This window comes from Botryllus schlosseri, chromosome 16 (assembly GCF_051294905.1).
Source record: "Botryllus schlosseri isolate E-star chromosome 16, Bs_hap1, whole genome shotgun sequence".
Classification (NCBI taxonomy): domain Eukaryota; kingdom Metazoa; phylum Chordata; class Ascidiacea; order Stolidobranchia; family Styelidae; genus Botryllus; species Botryllus schlosseri.
The window spans coordinates 8,260,852-8,280,249 of record NC_137251.1 but is presented as its reverse complement, the minus strand read 5'-3'; the positions used below and the strand labels follow the sequence as shown (position 1 = coordinate 8,280,249).

General features: G+C 40.5%; 1 protein-coding gene and 1 long non-coding RNA gene across 2 annotated transcripts in view; one reads left to right on the top strand and one right to left on the bottom strand.

Moving 5' to 3' along the window:
* Positions 1-8,061, top strand: part of LOC145458544 (uncharacterized) — a 22,681-nt gene extending 14,620 nt beyond the window's left edge. Inside the window, exon 2 of the long non-coding RNA XR_013921158.1 lies at positions 7,831-8,061. This is a non-coding gene — a long non-coding RNA (uncharacterized LOC145458544). The remainder of the gene's footprint in view (positions 1-7,830) is intronic.
* On the bottom strand, positions 1,728-19,398 carry LOC145458529 (allene oxide synthase-lipoxygenase protein-like). The gene is made up of 15 exons (XM_080336928.1): positions 18,795-19,398; positions 18,528-18,717; positions 17,687-17,815; positions 15,242-15,496; positions 10,875-10,965; positions 10,752-10,817; positions 10,097-10,184; positions 9,781-10,035; positions 7,804-7,996; positions 6,477-6,557; positions 5,561-5,679; positions 3,982-4,104; positions 2,639-2,773; positions 2,429-2,527; positions 1,728-2,088 (listed from the first exon to the last, which is right to left on the bottom strand). The coding sequence occupies exons 1-15, from the start codon at positions 18,918-18,920 to the stop codon at positions 1,906-1,908; spliced, it is 2,133 nt and encodes a 710-aa protein (XP_080193054.1). The 5' UTR covers positions 18,921-19,398; the 3' UTR covers positions 1,728-1,905.

Below are 19,398 nucleotides of genomic sequence, written 5' to 3'. Positions count from 1 at the left end.
CCTCTGACGTAATAATGAGCAGTGGCATTTGAAAATCAGACGTTTGTTCTCTCAATAACTGGTATAATATCTCTTCCTTGTTCACGAGTGTTCAGTTTATGTCACAGTCCTCGTACAAATAAATAGTAATCGTTCTTTCACAAAGAAATCGATTAATTATGGGAAGTAGTCGATTACGATTACGATTACTTCGAGATTTTTTCGAATGTAATCGATTGCGATTACGATTACTTGAAAATGCTGTTATCGTCGTAATCGATTACGATTACTAATCGCGATTACCCCATGTCTGGTCAGTACATATTGGTCGCCGGCGCGACAGTAACTTAAATTTGAAAAGGGTGGTCCGAGCCCCTAACCCAGAAAACGGCATATTCTTTACCTCTGAAAGACATGTTTATACGGCAACGAGAATAATTATTCTGGCAGTGATGAAAATTTACTAGCCAGTTATTGCAATATTGATCAATTCAGTACAAAAATAATTGTTTGGCAGAGAGCCATATGTTATATATGACTCGCGAGCCATAGGCTCCCGACCCCTGCCCCTACACCCGGTTGAAGAGCCCTGCTATATATATGAAAGTAGCTATATTATTGACCAAATTCATACATAAACTTTTGAAAAAATTCGCGCGGCCAGTAAATTTATGCATAATGATTTTTCACAACAGTTATATTAGCGTTTGGTATATGGTAGGCCGACAAACATAAATGGATAAGTTTTGCGTACGCCGTTACCTAATTCGGTCACATCTACGAATCGAGTGATACCGGACTTGGTTCGCTGCGGAAAGGGTGTGTATACTGTGTATGTGCGTGTGTTTGTGTCAGTGTGAATTGCATGCAGAAATGGAAGTATGGGGAGTCTGTGGACCGAAGCCCTCCAGTAGGTGTGTTGATTGGGACCAAGACTATTGTTTTTGAGGTTGGCAAAGAGTTGTTGCGGCCCTGCTCGAGTGCTCGTATAGCCTGTCTTGTTCTTCAGTCAACGGGTGTTTGCGCCGGGGGAAATGACCTTTTTAAGCATCGGGCTGATTTTTCCTAATGAGGGGGGGGGGGGGTATTTTGGCTCAAATTTCAGCCAAAAGCGTCCACGAGATGAAAAAGGTTGGGAACCACCGGATATAAGAAATAGGTGAAGGCGTTTATTAAATGTTTCAACTGTCTGGTGGAATTACTGTCGATATGTAATCTGGAGTCAAACGTGATGTCTACATGTACCGGAATCCTTTTTCAAAGGGGAGATGCGACCCGTTGACGACAAGTCTAAAATCTATCGGCTTATGCGGCATGTGGAAAGAGTTTTGCCACAGGTTACTCATTCACCACAATTGCTCAGTAAATGGTCGAAACGACTGTTGCAAAAGTGATTGTCTCAATTTGGTATACCGCCCGCACGTTTTAGTCCGTGACGCACCTATAGCCTTATAGGCGTCATGTTCACTAATAATAATAATAAAGAAAGAATATAATAAAATAATTATTAATATTATAATCGCAAAAATTTGGACCCAAAATACTATATAAGTGCTGCATCCTTCCGTTTATGCAGAACTGTAGTGGGTTTCTTCGTAATGAAAGAGAATTTGAGATCATTGGTTAGCCTCATTTCTCCTAAAACACATAACGGATTGTCGTTTTCATACATTGCTCGTATGATTGTACATAATGTACAAGACACTTCAAATTTCAATTTTCACAAACTCAAGCGAAAACACTATCAGCGAGATAGAGAAATTCTTTATTGCTTCATCAACAGGAATATTAACAACAAGGAAATTGAATATGTGAAAATTCAACGCCAAGACGGAACACAGGAGATTATAAGCAATCCTTTTAGCGTATTTATTTCGATGATAAAGTGATATCAAGACGGTGGTTCGCAATTTGTCTCACTCTTAATCAAATGGCGATACTTCTAGCTATTCGTTCGGGCAGAAGCCATTCATACGGGTATTCAACTTTCTCATTCCTCATTCTGACTTCTTCCCCATACAACGAAAGATCTTCTCGGAATTGCGCAATCGCGCGTAACGGGACTTCGTCCGTGAACAACATGTTCGCCGGATAGTCGCCGAGGAACACCTATAAATCACAGTACATCTCACCATGGTCTATAAATCATCAATATACCCCCCAGAACCAAAGATTCTAGTCTACGTAATGATTTTAAATTACTGTATACTGAGATTCAGATTTATTGATCGACGTATGTAGGCTATGTATGCATTTTTGCTTATAGTTGATACGGATTGAAGATCAAAACTGCGCCACCTATCGGTTTGGTGAAAATGGTTTTCTTAGTAAAACGTACTACATGCCTCAACTCAACCAATGGCAAATTCTCATCCAAGGTTGCGCGATGTTTTACAAGAGGGGCAGGGTATTACCATATTGATCGTACCATTAATGAAAAGAAACCTACCTCATCCGGTGCATATGCGGACAATTCCGAGGCTATGGTGATAAATATCAGAGACATTATGGCGTCTGGTAAAGAATCCATGATTCTCTCCATGGTAGCCTGAAGAAAGCAACATAAGACTTCTGTCATTTCAGCGACGGTTTAGGAAAATATTTGAAACAGCAGTAAGCGCTTGTCGGTTGTGCGTGTACTGTGGTCGTCTTACGTTACCTCTCCTCTTCTATGTGGCGGAAGTCTCATAGCGGACGGGCTGTTTGGGGCGTATTTGAATTGGGCATACTGTGGATAGTTGACAGCAGAATGTTGCACGGAACTGGTGAAAATGACGCTTGTACATAATCGGATCTGTGAAACAATATCAGCGTATCATTCTCAAATACTTTACTGTGCTTGCGTTTCTATCACGGTATAATTTCACAGCTCTACTATCAGATATTTTCGCATAGCTTTGAATTTCTAGAACTAGAGCGCTAAATGCAGCAACATTTTATTCACAGCCACTGCGCATCTGAACATTAATATGTGTGTGTATTAGGGATGGTGTGAACCTCTGAAAGGTTCAGGTTCGTGTGAACGCGAACCTTTTTGAAAGGTTCTGTGTGAACGCGAACGTGAACCTCGTGACGTCACGTGACGTCATATTGCTGATTCCAGCCCTATCATTCAATGTAGTGATAGCCGATAGTAATGTACACGATACCTAGCGACGACTCGGGCCACATAAAGCCACAATGCTGAAGCACATATTGGCGTTTTAAACGTCGCTAAATGTATCAACTGAGGCACTCAAATGATATAATACTCCCATAAAATCAATATCATCCGTCGTTTTGCCAACAATTCCGACGAGGACTTGCCACGGAATATAAAAGCTTACGCAGTAACGGTCTTGGCCAGATGGACAATGTATTCGGCGTCTGAGTATTGCTACATTGATATTGAGCAGAGTGTAAAACAGGTTTCTATATTTTCTACCGATAATAGGCTACCCCACAAGTTATACAGCTGTAGTCATGCATTACCTTAATCGCACGGATTTAGTTTTAATGATGCAGTAAACATATGAAGTCAAGATTGACCCCGTACGCCTGCTAGATTTGTTACATCAAAAAACGATATCAATCTCATTGATTGGTTGAATAAGCATCATTCACGGACTACATGTAGTGTATGTCCCTCGTGATGTTGTGTGATTGCGGGTCAAGCCCACAGCAAAAGTCACTAAATTAAATATTCACAAACGGAAAGCTGGATATTTCGAGCAAACTTTTGTAACAAAGCAAGTTAAATCTTTGAGATAGTCAAGGTGCATGCTCGTTTTGTGTAGATTTTTTATGACGCCAGCGCCATGCATAGAGTGGCACGCAGTTGAAATGCAATAAATTCGAACCAAAGATATCATAAAGAAGTGAAAATTGTAATATATGAAAAAGGTTCACAGTGCAGAACCTGCCAAGGTTCTGTTGTGAACGCGAACCTCTAAATTTCCGAGGTTCACACACAGAACGCGAACGTGAACCTCGCGTTCACACCATCCCTAGTGTGTATTGTACCAGTTGGTCGACCGTAAGCATGGGGTACGGTACCCCCTTGCGGTGCGTTTCATCGTCCCATCCTATTCCTTCAACAGCAAGGTCCTCCATCATTTCTTGCAGGAATTTGTCATCTTCGATATCCTTGGTGAAAGGGGAATCAAAATTAAAACAGTGGTAGAAGACTCCACTAGCGCTACCGGTGACGACTTTAGAGTGTAGAAGCGCACAATGTACATGAAACACGGTAGTCGGTAGCCTACCGATTAACAGTAGCCTACAATTGAATTCAGATGCAAGGCACCGGTAGGCCTACACTATGCATTCATTTTGCATCAATATGTCCATAAGTCAACATGGATGATTTTACGAATGGCTGGCCGCTTCAAATCAAGTTAGTACTGGCCATATTCGCCGAGTGAATCGAAATTGTTTGATGTCTTATGTAGGCCTACCGAAGGAGCTCCATCAGTTCTTCGGGAAGAACTGGCTTGAAGTAGCTGTTGTGAGTGTGAGTGATTCTTAACTGACAGTTATATTACAAACGCTTTGAATATCAGGTAGCCTTTATCGCGGCCAAGGAATAAATTGAGCGGTTGCAAAAGAGAACCCCTTATGATTGGGATATGTCCTTTACTGTATATTACGGCAACTAACTAACTGCCCGGGTATGAAATGGCCTTTCTGTTGAAAAGGCATGAAAGCAAACACCATCGATGCAAAATTTCACATGCAGAAATATCGACATCATTGGCAATGTGCTGAAGTCATACTGATCTAGTTCTTGACCTAGATTCAGAGGTGGTACTAACGCAGTACATCTACTTTTTCGAAATACTCAAGTAGTTATCCACTACTTGCAATACTTACTCAAGTAAATTTAATTCGCCCATATGACTTGTTTCATTACATTAAATATGACTCATCCAAAAGTTTGAAACTACCGTTTTGCAATCTAGCATCTACTTATCGTATCATAATCTAGCAGCACACAGCTTCTCCTAATCTGGATGAGTGGTCTCCGACTTTTTTAGCGTTAGACCTACTTTAGCAGACCACCGTTGAAGATTACTGGACAAAAACATGAAATATATTTTCTTGGGTGTTCGAGTACTTACTTACTTACTTACTTACTTACCTACTTACTTACTTACTTACGTACTTACGTAATTACTTACTTACTTACTTACTTACTTACTTACTTACTTACTTACTTACTTACTTACTTACTTACTTACTTACTTACTTACTTACTTACTTACTTACTTACTTACTTACTTATTTACTTACTTACTTACTTACTTACTTACTTACTTACTTACTTACTTACTTACTTACTTACTTACTTACTTACTTACTTACTTACTTACTTACTTACTTACTTACATACTTACTTACTTACTTACATGAGTAGATTCAAATCCAGCCAACTCTACTTCAACTGGAAGTAGTTTTAGGTTGTCGGTACTACTTATACTTATACTTGAGTAGATTTTTGCGTTACTACTTCTACAGGAGTAGCTTTCGTGACTACTTTGACCATCACTGCCTAGATTCCTAAACCGATCTCGAGTTTATTTAGTATTCACATTGCACTTACTTGTATTTCGGAGTAATAATGTTGTATCACTGTTGAAACAAACTGTTTTATAATTTTCCACAGCTCCATCGCGTCATCGCGGTAGTAATAGTTGGGAAGAAGTTTTTCATCATTTAAACCTTAAATAAATTTGAAGGAGTAGGTCGAGTACACTTGATGTCAATGGATTCATGTTTTTGGAAATGCAGATTCCCATCCGAATAAGGTTGGCACATAACTACAACCCATTAGAAGAGCTTCTTGGAGGTACAGAACTCCAATATACAATTGAATATAGTACACCCCTGACGTGTTTCAATGTGATAATACTATTCACATCCATCCATTTACTCACGATCCATCTTAATCGGGTATATATTCTTTTGAATTAAGCCTATCAATGATTCCCACGCATTGGTAGGTCGTGGTCATTGGTGAGTCGTTACCCATGTTACAGTTTTCTACTCAATGTCAGAAGGATGCTTTTGGTTGTTACGGGACGACAGCAATTTTCTTATTGATATGATAGCAATATTATAGGTATAAATAAATAAAAAAAACTTGTAGAATATTAACGATCTTACATCATGTAGCTGGTTTGGTCGCAAATAGGTTTACCTAAATTTTAGATATTTTTGGATATTTTTCGAGAAAAAAATCAAGCCAATCAAGCCTAGAAGTGACATGGTAATATCTAATATACAAGCTCAACTTCCGCTTTAATAGTAAATTGCATTTGTATACATGTTTCTGTTCACGTTAATTTGTTTTTCATTCGTTTGGTCATAACTCATTGTGGGTCGCACAATAAAACTTGCCTTAAAAATAGGTCGCTAACTGAAAAGGGTTGGGGAGCCCTGGCCTACATGATTTCCCCGTATATTTAAGCAGGTAATCTTCTTTCAAACTGTAACGATACATCAGCACTGTGTCTTACCCTTTTTCTCTAGAAGACACGGTAAACATAAATCTTCCATATCGAACGACTTGTACATTTTTCGGATAAACTCTTCTCCCTCTTTAGAATGTTATTGATCATGTGAATAAATATACATCGTCGCCATAACAGTCTACTACAGGGGTGGGCAAACTTTTGAGCCCGCGGGCCGCATTCAACATCTGAATCCGTTCACGGGCCGCACTATATAAAATTGGGATTATAAACCAAAACGTATTATTGGTATTTGATTATATAGTGATGACATGGAGATAATATATATGCTTATTAAAATAAACCTAACATTGTTCGATACGCGTCAGAAACAGTGACAAGATGTCATAGGCTGGTCGACCAATTAATAACCAATTTGTCAAAACTATAGAGATGAAAGTCGGTTGTCCCGATTCTTAGAACCGGATTGAAATTTAAATCTGTGAGCATCGATCTGCGCATAGATTTACTAATTCCACTTTTGGTCCAGTTCCAGGACACACTATATGCTGACAGCATCATAACCATGTAAGCTTCAAGCACGCTTCTACTATGTGTAGATAAAATATAAATACCCAATTCTACGCATACAGAGAACGAATCTGCCTAAGACACGCGCGAATCGTTTTTTATAAGCACATCACTGAAATAAGTAAAACTGGAGTGGCCAATCCAATCCGAATTATGTCAATCTCGTTTAGGATTTCTGTGATGTTGAGTAGTTGAAACCTTTCAAACTGCGTGGGCCTTGAGATCGGGCTCTCGCGCCAGAAATTAAAGATACTATATAGTATATAGGCAGTAGGCTATTTACCTTAGAACAGTCATTCTCAAACTTCTTAAGACACGCCCCCCCCCCCCTTATGATCGTGAAAGATTTCGCGTACCCCTTATCGTAATATCACTAGACGCAACCAGGATGCTAGCAAACCTAACGGGTAATTTGATGGCATGGGATATTACTGCTGTGGATGAGAGATTTTAAAATATGAAATGCATACTTAAATACAGAGCATGTAATGATGAATGACATGCAAATCGCGCGGAGCGCGAAAAATTTTTTCAGTCGAGCTCAGCTTCACGCCCCCCTCCAGAGGCTTTCCCGCCTCCAGTTTGAGAACCACTGCCTTAAATCATGGCGAAATGTACCACGAAAAAGTTTAATCAAATTCCTGCATTAATTCGATTTTTAGTACACGTTTTATCAATATTTTTTATTAAGTTTCTTTAGACGCTCGCGGGCCGCTCAAAATGGTGTTGCGGGCCGCATGCGGCCCGCGGGCCGTAGTTTGCCCACCCCTGGTCTACTAGAAGTAAGTAATGTATCCGTTACCAATTCCCAATGCCTTATTCATTGCAGATCCAGCGTTGAGAAGATCGTTCCTGGCCTCCAAATTGATGACAGTGATGGTCTGCAAATGAGGCCTCAACAATTTGTAGACTGGATGGCTCCGGGGTAGATCTCGGAAAACGGCAACTGCAAACGGCTCCATTACGCCATGCGTCAGCAGAAAATGATAATACCACTGTAAATCACATTCGAGTAAATAAATGGTCAGAAGCTGTAACGAATCACAAAGCTTATTGCAAAGAGGTGAAGTGTTTTAGCCTAATTTCTCCAATCAAAGCTTATTAGTTTTAATTAAACGACTGTTTGATGTTTGGCCTAACGATACAGTGGATTCTATTACTTGATTAGTCGAGGTGAGCTTCTTCTAACGTCGCACACATTGTATAGCGTCAATACGTTGTGCTCGGATTTGGATGCCCCGTTACCCACCCGCTGAACAATAAGAACCTTTGCGATGGAGCATTACGGGGCTCGAAAATGCTCCCCTTTGATGCATGCATGTACGTAGAAATGGCATATACGCCGACTATTTCTACTCAATTACATGTGTAAGTGGTGACTTCCGAGACATGCCAAAATTACGTTTGAAAAGCGTTAAAAGTAAACTTGGTCCAGGAGTCGCATACTTTTAACAGTTAATCGAAGATGGTGACTTTCGAAATTCAAGGGTGCATCTTCACGACCAAAGCATAATTAGCAATGACACCACAAATAGGTGCAATGTTCAATATTACATCCAGTTTTTCCGTGATACAGAGGTCACTTCACGCGGTTCGTGCGACAATTTCAACGATAAAAGTGATGCAATCGTATACCAAAACTGCTTTGCAGTGTTGGGATCAAGTCACTACCTTCGAGTCACGAGTCATTTCGAGTCATTGCACATTTTGACTCGAGTCAAGTCAAGTCAATCGATTTTCGAAGGTCACTCGAGTCAAGTCAAGTCACTCGATTTTTGGAGGTGACTCGAGTCAAGTCCAGTCAAGTCACGAGTCAAGTCACAATTCAAGTCAAGTTGCTTTTTCGAAGTATGAGGCATGATTACGTCAATGAATTTTGCTAGCTGTCTGAACCACAGATTGAATGGTCATTAATTTTCAAGCGATGAACGAATATAGAGTTGAATATGCACACAAGAAGGCGCTGTATCGCTCACATACACGTAGAACTGCTAAACTACGTAAGTAATTGCATATCCTCAGTCTATAGTTACCAGTCAAAATAGAGAATTGAGAAACGAATTGATAAGATGCAATACATTACCAGCTTACAAATTGATATGATACAATTCGAGCCTGTGCCAATGATTGAGGGCTTAACTATATTCGAATTCAATTTCAATAAAACAAGAGGTTTGGTTAAGGTAAGAATATAAAGCAGAAATAGACATTTTGCTATTAAATTACTTTACTATATTAGTTTACGACAATGTAAGCTGTAACTTTCGATCACTTCGTTCGCGGCCAATTTATTTGTGAGAGAATAATGGAGGCTCAGTAAAACACACGATCATTGAATTATTGGTCGCTCTCACGGGTTACATCAGTGTTTCGCGAAAAATCCGAACATATGCAAGACAGTGATTTTTATCGACACCGATTACTTGATGACTTGAAATTGACTCGTGAATTTTGCTCCGAGTCACGAGTCAATCCACATTTTTGATACGCCGAGTCAAGTCAAGTCAAGTCATTTTAGCAAAGTGACTCGAGTCAAGTCAAGTCATACGAAAAAGGTGACTCGAGTCTGACTCGAGTCAAGTCATGACTCGAGTCATCCCAACACTGCTGCTTTGTATCATTCAAAATCGAAAGTGTAAAAATTGTTGAAATGGATTAACACATAACAACTTGAGTAAGTACTACAAGGAGGCAAAATCTACTTAAATACTCCGTATAAGTATACGTACTTCGTTACTGACCGCATCTGGTGCGCACATCAAGCCGCATACAAGCCTACCTGATGCATGCTACTAAACGATGCCTTGTAGTACATCTTCGCCAAAATCCAATCCAGTTCTGCATCGTTCGGAGTGAAAACGGTGTCAGGGTCACCGGGGACTAGCTGTATCGCGATAGGAACAAGACCGCCGTCGGAGTTGACGTGGAATAGACAAAGAGCGTCTGGAGAATATAATTGCTCGCCAAGCTCATTCCTGTTACGATGAACGTCACGAAAAACCGTAGTGAAATCCACCATGTAAACCTTCCCTTTCTGTTAAAATTTTACAAATGTTGCACGCGCGTGAGGGAGTTGCAGAGAATCTGTTGATTACCTTTATTTCTTCGTCCAAGGTGCTACCACCGAGGAAATCTTTGACATGGTCGTTGGAAACTTGGGCGCCGTCCGGAATTTTCCCACATCTGTTTCAAATTGAGCTACCACTTAACGACGCCCGCCCGCAAAATTCTAACACAGTAATAAGGCGGGACAGCAACTTGCGTCTCTGTTTTATGCATGTTATGTGTACGCCATTGTAAAATTAGGATAAGTGCTTTTTAACACCTGGAAATGCGTTGTTATATATTTCCGCAAATCCTTGGAAATACGTTGGTCGTGACGCTAAAAAACTGTTATCGTAAATTCGTGTCAGGCCGTTGCTATATATTAGAGCTATGCTCAGCACGCAGCACTGAAGTGCTATATAGACTTGCTTGAATCGATTTAAGCGAATATGGGAATCTACTGACTACCGCTGACGAATGAATCGCCTCAAATTTTCAGATATTTTTAAATCTACCTTTATTGGGACATAGACCACTGATCCCCTGTAATCTAGTGGGCAGAGATTAGAACATTGAAAGCGATTACGCTATTTAGTCGCAATCGCGGTAACGTTGCGGTACTCGGAATGAAAATTCTGTTGTACGCTATTAATTTTACGATGCATAAGCAATTAGTAATGACTAAGATGAAGTTCCGTCGTATACCTCTCCAAGATTGTTGGTGCGATTCCATTCAAGTGTTGTCTTCCGAATTCCTCATCTGACCGCCACCTTAAAGAAATTAACCTATAGGGTGATGTAATAATATGGATTTTGTAGGTTTATTACCCATTCAGAAATTCGGACTCCCCGTCTTCGCCATCAAATAATTGGTAGAGCATGTGATAACTTTCCAGATCTTCTAATTTGTTTACTTTTGCTGAAATCAAGACATACAAGTGCATAATTAGTGTAAGGAACACAGAAAAGTATGAGCACGCTCGACTCATTCGACCCTCATGCTCATGCCCTATTGTCTAAGCCAGTGGTTCTCAAACTGGGGGGCGTGAAAGCATCTGAAGGGGGTTCCGAAGCCGCAGTTAACTGAACAATGTATCGCGCTCCGCGCGAGTTACCTCCTGTTCGAGGTGATTACGCACTATGCGCACTGCGCAGTCGATTTTCTGAATTTAATAGTGGAGAATTCTCTCATCAATACCATAGCCTTCAATGCCATCAAACTATCCCTTGGGATTGCTAGCATTCTGATTTCTCTCTTTAATATTTGCTATAGCACCATAAAAGGGGTGCGAAAATTTTCACCATCAAAAAGGGAACCACTGGTCTAGGCCATGGCTCTTCAACCGGGTGTACATGTGCACCGTAATGTTTAATAGGTGTGGCACTGAAAAAAATATTAATTTTTTCCCACTTCGTGGTCGGTTGACTAGAATAAAAAGTCAACTTTCCGGCACAGCTCCCGCAATAACCGCCGGAGCGTTACTTCAGTGCTGATTTACACTATCTCACTCGAATTTTACCTTATATTTAAACAAAATTCTCAAAAAAGATGACATTTGAGCGTCCTCCGAGGAGACTTTTAAATAAAAGTCAAAAAAGAGGACAAATCCTTTTAAAAGAGGAAGTATGGTAACCCTACATATGTAATGGAAATGCGGCTTACTAGGGAATCGGTGCTTTTGCTGTTTGCGGAATTCGTGGTGTGTCGACTACAATGGTCATTTACACCAGGCCGATATTCGTTATTTTTGATTCCGTGACAGCCGACTTGTAGCACGGCCCACTTCTAAGCTCTTTAAGACACCGCTTACAAGGATGATAGGGCGAGGAGGAGCCTAGGTAAACCTCCAACACTTAGGTAGGTATTCTGGAGTCGACTTCTAACTCACAACCCATTGGTTTTTAACTGTGGATTTTACCACTATGCTACCTCGCCACACACGGAATCAGTGTGTTATGTTGTCAGGGGTGTACGAGTTTTGAGTAAATGTTAAAATGGTGAACCACGACGAAAAAGCCTGAAGAGCACTGTCCTAGGCTCAATACACTCTCTTTGTTTTCCAACTGTTTCGCGATCATAGTTACAAGGGTTGGTATAACCTATCATATTTGTCAAATGTTAAAATACCAGCAACTCTCGAAACATTTTCGTCTGCGTTGGGATTCACAGCTGAAACCATATCCTGGTGGATTTCTGAGGGCTTTTGACAAATATATGGATAGTTCGATTCGCGTTATCGATTTACCAACTAACTGCCTAACTATCATTATGAAATTATGTATGGTTCTGATAACAATAAACGGAGGTCTTTTGTACAACACGATAATTGATTACTTATGTTATGAAATAAGTAAGCTACTATAATCCAGTGTAGTAGTATAGTAGGGATGGTGTGAACCTCTGAAAGTTTCAGGTTCGTGTGAACGCGAACCTTTTTGAAAGGTTCTGTGCAAACGCGAACGGAAACCTCGTGATGTCAGATTGCTAATTCCAAACATTTCAGTGAAGTGATATATATTAATGTAGGCTATAGTCGCTACACGATATCTATAGCGACAACTCGGGCCACATAATGCCACGATGTGAAAGTACATACTGACTTTTTAAACGTCGCCAAATGTATGAACTGGAGCAATCAAATGATATCATAAAATCAAAATCTTCCGTGACCTTTGTCAACTATTTCGACGAGGACTTGCAAGGGAATATAAGCTTACGCCTCAACGGTCTAGGCCAGACCGGACAATGTATTCGGCGTCGGACTGTTGCTATACGTTGATATTGGATTTCTATACTTGCTACCGATATTACCCCATTAACAAGTTATACAGCAGTAGCCAACACCCAAATCGCACGGATTTGGTTTTTATGACATAATGAACATATAAAATCGAGATGGACCCCGTAGGGGAGACCGGGGACAATTGTAATACTTTTTGGATTTTCTAACATTACGTGTTTTTCTCATGGAAATTTTGTTTACAAAGTTTATATAAAGAAGCCAACTACTCGATAGTTAGTATAAAAACTAAAATGGAACTCAATCAACAATCAATCATGGAAATTTTGGATCGCGAAAATCGCCGCTCAACTGTTACAATCGCCCCGTATCCAGGGGCAATTGTACCACCCCTGCGGGGCAATTATAGCAGTGCTATTTATAATTAAAAACAAACGAAATGAACAACGAGAACGGGAGCACCAATTGTATTATTGCATTGAACTAAAGAAAGAGAAGTTTGAACGCTTTCAGGGTACGCCCCATCGCATTTTGGCATCTGAATACAGTATCACCATTCGTGCCTTCTTCATGAGCTAAAAGTGTACGAGAAGCACATTCATTCCATCTCGCGATCCCTACACATATTCGGCTTCTTCTACCAAGGTGCTGTTGTTCAGCGTGCATTATGGATTGGGCATTCGGTCACTGGCAAAGGTGCGAAACCGTTCTGGCTAAAATATCTTGGTTGAATGGGGCGATGATATTGTAGAAAAACGAAGACACAACATTGTGTGGCGTCAAATCTAATGGCATTCTTCGGTCCTGTACAAAATTAAAATAAATTGTTCACACCAAATGACAAAATGTAAGTGGGCCATGCTCAAATTCAGGGGATGAGGATTCAGTCATGGGCAAGTTCTTAAGTGACCATTGAAGGTCGACACATCAAAAGTCGATCAACATGAGAAAGGGTGGTAGAATCACGGAAATAACCGAACCCTAAGATTCACATCACTACTTTTGTATGGCCTTTCCGACAAATGATCATGTTGGAATTGGTATGGCAAGGTAGTATCTGTTCTGGTATTGACCTTATGGCTGTTGCAAGATTGGTCTTCAGTAGATAAAGGGTTTTACCGACTTATGAACAAATATATTCAGCATTGAAAAGATATTTTAGCGGGGCTAAAGTAACAGATTGTTACGATTGCCCCTGACACGCTCGACCATGATTAGCGTCTTAGTATGGTACCTTCCCGGCGATGCAAGTCCTAGTTTTCCTATCATCACGGTAGACTATTGTAACATTGTTCCAGCTACATATATTAGGCTACGTTGTAACTACTTGAGGTACTATCCGTCTGAACAAATTATTACAGACCAGAAAATATTTACTCAAGGGTCCAAAATTTCGTTTTTTTCAAATTATTCCGGGGTTTCGCGTTGTAGCTCAACGTAACTCCAGGTATGTTAGGAGAGATCACTGCCGCATGCGCACTCAAAATATCAAGGCGATATCTCCACCCTACTAGCGGTGAGGTCGATTGTTACATTTGCCCCTATAGTTACATTTGTCCCCGGTCTCCCCTACCCACTTGCTATATGTTTTACATCTGACAACGATATCAATTTCATTGATTGGTTGAATAAGCATTATTCGCCTACTACCAAGGCTACATGTAGCATATTTCGCTCTTGCTGTTGTGTGATTTCGGTTTAAGCTCACAGCAGAGAGTCACTAAATATTCGCAAACAGAAAGCAAACTTTTGTAAGAAAGCAGGTATAATTTTTGAGATTGTTATGGTGCATGCTCGTTGAGTGATGATTTTTTATACTGCAAGCGCCATGCATAGAGTCGCCAGCAGTTGAAATACAATAAATTTCAACCAAAGATGTTATATTGACGTGAAAATTGTAATATATGAAATTGTAGTACCGATACTAAGGTTCATTTGTGAACGTGAACCTCTGAATTTCCGAGGTTCACACACAGAACGCGAACGTGAACCTCACGTTTACACCATCCCAAGTAAGTAGTTCAATTATACTCCGCAATCAAGTGCTGCCTTTTAGTTTACCGATCATGTGCGACTTTTATAGAATTATCTAACCGGCTGAGTCAGAAACCTCACCAACCACTTAGTTGAAAGTTGACAGCCGTATACCTACGCCTTACATTGATTACGACCATGGGTTGAAAAAGTCGATAATTATCATACAGCCAATTCACTGCAAGGCTTTCGATGAAGCAGGCCGTATTTCGATAGGGAGATTTCAGCAGTATTCAAGAAAAAAGGTATTACGAATCACTGATCTGGAGAATCGTTGGTTTAACGGTCGTCCGGTGTTTTAGTTCCATCCCTTTGAAAATTATTTTTATACAAGTTTCGTCAAATTCACGGATATATCTTCTGGGCTACAAGTCAACAAATCTATTAGGGAAAATGACAATGCTGTGTTTTAACTCTTACCTTTCAGAAATGTGATTGCCGACTTCATCAAATTTTCAATTGCATTTTGACCGTATGATTGCGTCCATGTTTCTGTCTGGTGGAATATCAGAGGGACTTCCTCAATGCTGTTGGCGTCGACATAGCGCGGGAGGCTCCTCGTTAGATCTGTTGGGCCTGGTCTACGCACCCAGGGCAGTATTACTTTGGTATACTCCATTTCTCGTTTTAACGCAGACAAGACGTAAGGATTTTCTACGTCTTGATAGAGTCTACCTGGAAGGTTGAAGGAGGCATTTACAAACTGCAAAAAAACAAGCCATTATGCGATTTCGGGTTGTGGTGTAGAAACGTAAAAATTTTTCATATCAGCAACTTTGATGCGGCTAGCAAATGCATCTACAATATATGTGTACATAATTTATTACTATAAGTGTCAGCACAGATAAGCACCGATAAGTTGAATAAATCAAGAACACGCCCTGATACAATCAGGGCTGTGGAGTCGGTAAATTTTACCACCGACTCCAACTCCGACTCCACACATTTTCAATGGACCGATTCCGACTCCGACTCTGACTCCGACTCCTCAGTCTCTAAACGTACCGACTCCGGCTCCGACTCTGGCTCTGACTCGGACTCCTGAATCTTTAAAAATACGGAGTCCGACTCCAACCCCGACTCCAACAGTATTATCACTTTACTTCGAAAATTATATGCCACAGTGACGGTTAAATGACTATCATATAACCATTAAAGATATGCAAACATATGATTAACGATGACATGCAAAATTGTTTCATTGTGGCACAGCTCTTAGTCACTTAGTCACGTATTCAAGGTAGTGCGGAGCATGGACCGGAGCCGGCCAGAATCTATATGGATAAGCATGACGTTTGTAACAAAGTAACTACCAACCACACACAAGGAACCGCCAAGCCAGTGCGAAAATAAACGAGCCATATTTATAAATTTATGGAACCGGATTTCCGGTCGGAAAAATTGAAAAACCGGATCGGAGTCGGACCAGAGAATTTGTCGATCCGCTCCGCACTAATTCAAGGACTAGGACTTGCAGTCTTTCTTAATCATTTGTTCGACCCAAGCAGCTCAGCTACACTACAAATATTTTTAATTTTGTCAAGTGGGAAGGAGCGTTTGGTGATATTTACATAAATTTTGCATCCAGACGATATATTTGCTCTGTCACAATATCATGGTATAATTCCAAAAATTGCATCAATTTGTGACTGCATCGCGAAGATGCATATTGCTTTTTTCTTCCTCTATGCAACTGAATTGTATTTTGCGTCAGGGGTGGCCAACCTTTTCGGCCAAAGGGTCACGTGAGATTTACGAACCATTGTGCGGGCAACTTGAATGTTAATAACCTTTTTTAGTCAGTGTGTAACTGCACAGTGTGCAGTCATGTCCTGATCGCGCGAAGCAACATATTTTTTCGAAGGTAATGAATGAATTCGATCTATAAATATATTACTCGTAGATAAGGGGGGTCGCCTCTGTGTAGCAAGGGGCTCATTTGGCAAGGACAGGAATATTTGGCGTTTTAGACATAGCAATATCGAAGGTTTCGGTGAACATGCCTCTGTCATTTTGCGTAAATGTTTCATCGCCGACGATCTCCCTTCGAGCGCGCAAGCGAAGTCCCATGTTGGGACACGTTATCTCCTAATTGCGAGTTTAGTTGGACTCAATTCTGTAAATTACGCGTATTTATAATTTCTAGGAGGGTTTCCAATACTAAATGCAAGAAATGTGACCATAAATCATGCGAAATGCTAAGAAAAAATTCAAGACAAATAAATCTGCTACGGAATATTATACTTTATGGTCATATACGAAGATCTGTGATGAATGTGGCTGGCCCCTGGTTACGACAATGCGTCGAAACTGATGCGTCATCAAATTTCGCGGTCAGGCAAATCAAATTTAGTTGGCCTTGCAATTTTACCTGATGATATATCTAATTTTGAGAATTACCTCGCAGGCCACACAAAACCTTCTCGCGAGTCACATTTGGCCTGCGGGGCACGGTCTGGCCTCCCCTGACCCGTACCTGTATCGTTACTATAATAACAGTGATTGATAGTACATAAACATCATATAATAGTTAATATTAGTAATTCAAAAGATATCTTTGAAAAGCAATTGTTTACATGATAAAGAAGTTGGAGTGGGAGTCGGAGTCCAAGTCGGGGTCGTTTTCACAAACTCCGACTCCGACTCCAGTCAGTATCTTTTACACGACTCCGATTCCACAGCCCTGAATACAATACAATTGTTTACCTCGGTAAATCGTATGGACCGCAGAGCTTGAATATAAATAGGCGAAACAGTTTAAGACCTAAGACCTCAACGCATAACCCATTTAATCTGGTTATTATAAGCGTCGTTATTTCCTATTTCCAAGTTCCAGGTATATATGTAAACGTGCATCCACCCAACCTTCTCCGGTAGGAATAGTCAATCTTGTTTCAACCCAATTGTGAACCGGAAAATCCACTTCCTGGCCTCTGTAGATGATTTTAACGTTGCCCACCGCCCACGGATTCATCCGTCGTTGTTCTCTGAGTTCTGACAAGGCATTCAAATTATTATTTATATTCTTTATTCACAGTAAAACTGGTAGATACACACATAATCCGGGGAGCAACCTGCCCCCAAAGGAAAATGGCGAGATTGGAGTAAATTTTTAAAATTTCAGTAATACATTCAAACTGTTATTCCTATGCAATACACGGAGAAGTCAGATTACAGAATTGCAGCAGATGAAGAATTGGCAAGGGTTACAGAGCAGAGGTAGAGATGATTGAAGATGAAGAATCGAAATTACAGAAATTATGCTGTGATTCACAAGCGTAATTTTAGTCCAGTGGTGCATTCAAGGCCTTGAATGCACTGAATGCATTATTATTATTATACCATATTACTGTACGAAATGTCTCTGTTTTGTCGCGCTGTACCGCTGGGTGGAAATGATGAACTCGGCTGATTATCCTGGAACCTAAAGTTACCATATTTTGGAATCGGGAAGGGCGGACACTTTTACCAAATCATGAAAGGTAGTCGGCCGAAATCGAACACAGCTGATTTTGTAATATATACTGGAAATCTTGTGGCCCTATACTGCTGGAACCCCTCAAAATTACCCTCTAATTTGGCATTGGGACTGAAATGATATTATGACGACTGACGAACAATGACGTCGCGGAGAAACAATGCCCAATCCGCTGCGCGTGCGAGGTAGATTATATCAAATCCTATGTCCTGTCCAGTGTCTACTCACCCAGCGTTATGAGAATAGGTATTCCAACATCCATCGTTTCTACTTGAAACAAATTAGTTTCGCCTCTATGAAAATTTTGATCTCCTAGTTTGTTCAGTTGAATAGCTTCAGCAACAGTTCCATCATCACCGGTCATTTCGATAAAAACGAGATTGTCCTTGCCCCCAGAACCATGATAAGCGTTTGCCGTCTATTAAATACTCGCACTCAATATATGCTTATTATGCATGATAGTGTACAATAGTGCACATGCCCGGCTACCAATACCTCCACAATTATGTCGTATTTCGCTGTTCCTTTTTCCGTTACTACCTGCGTACTTCCATATTCCAACGAACTGATAGCAATTACGCAGATACGTAATACTAGATTGAGGTTGCTTGAAATCAGCATATCATCACTTTTAAAAGGCAACAGTATAGCTGAAAAAACAAGCGCCTGTTGGCCTGGGGAGATGTGCGGTTATATAGCACGAATATGTAGTCCTGTGGAATCAGTACGTACGTACGAACGTAGATGATTGAAGAATGCCGTATTGCCTATAACAGAGCATGTTCAAATGCTATGGTTTATGATTCTCGCGACACTAATATAAACTAATACACCCAATATCTGCGATAACCTCGCTGTAGTTGGTAGTCAGATCTGTTACATCCACTCACATAGCAATGTCGCCATAGGAAAGCTGACTATTATACACGTACTTCCGACAAATTGATCGTACACATTTCCGAGTGGAAATGCGGGTTGAAAACTTCAAGGCTATAAGTCAGCGCTCGAGATTACCAGACCACGATATAATATATCGACCAGGCTGGTCGACACACATATAGGCTACCACTTCAGTTTCATCGCTTGCATTTTAATCTTA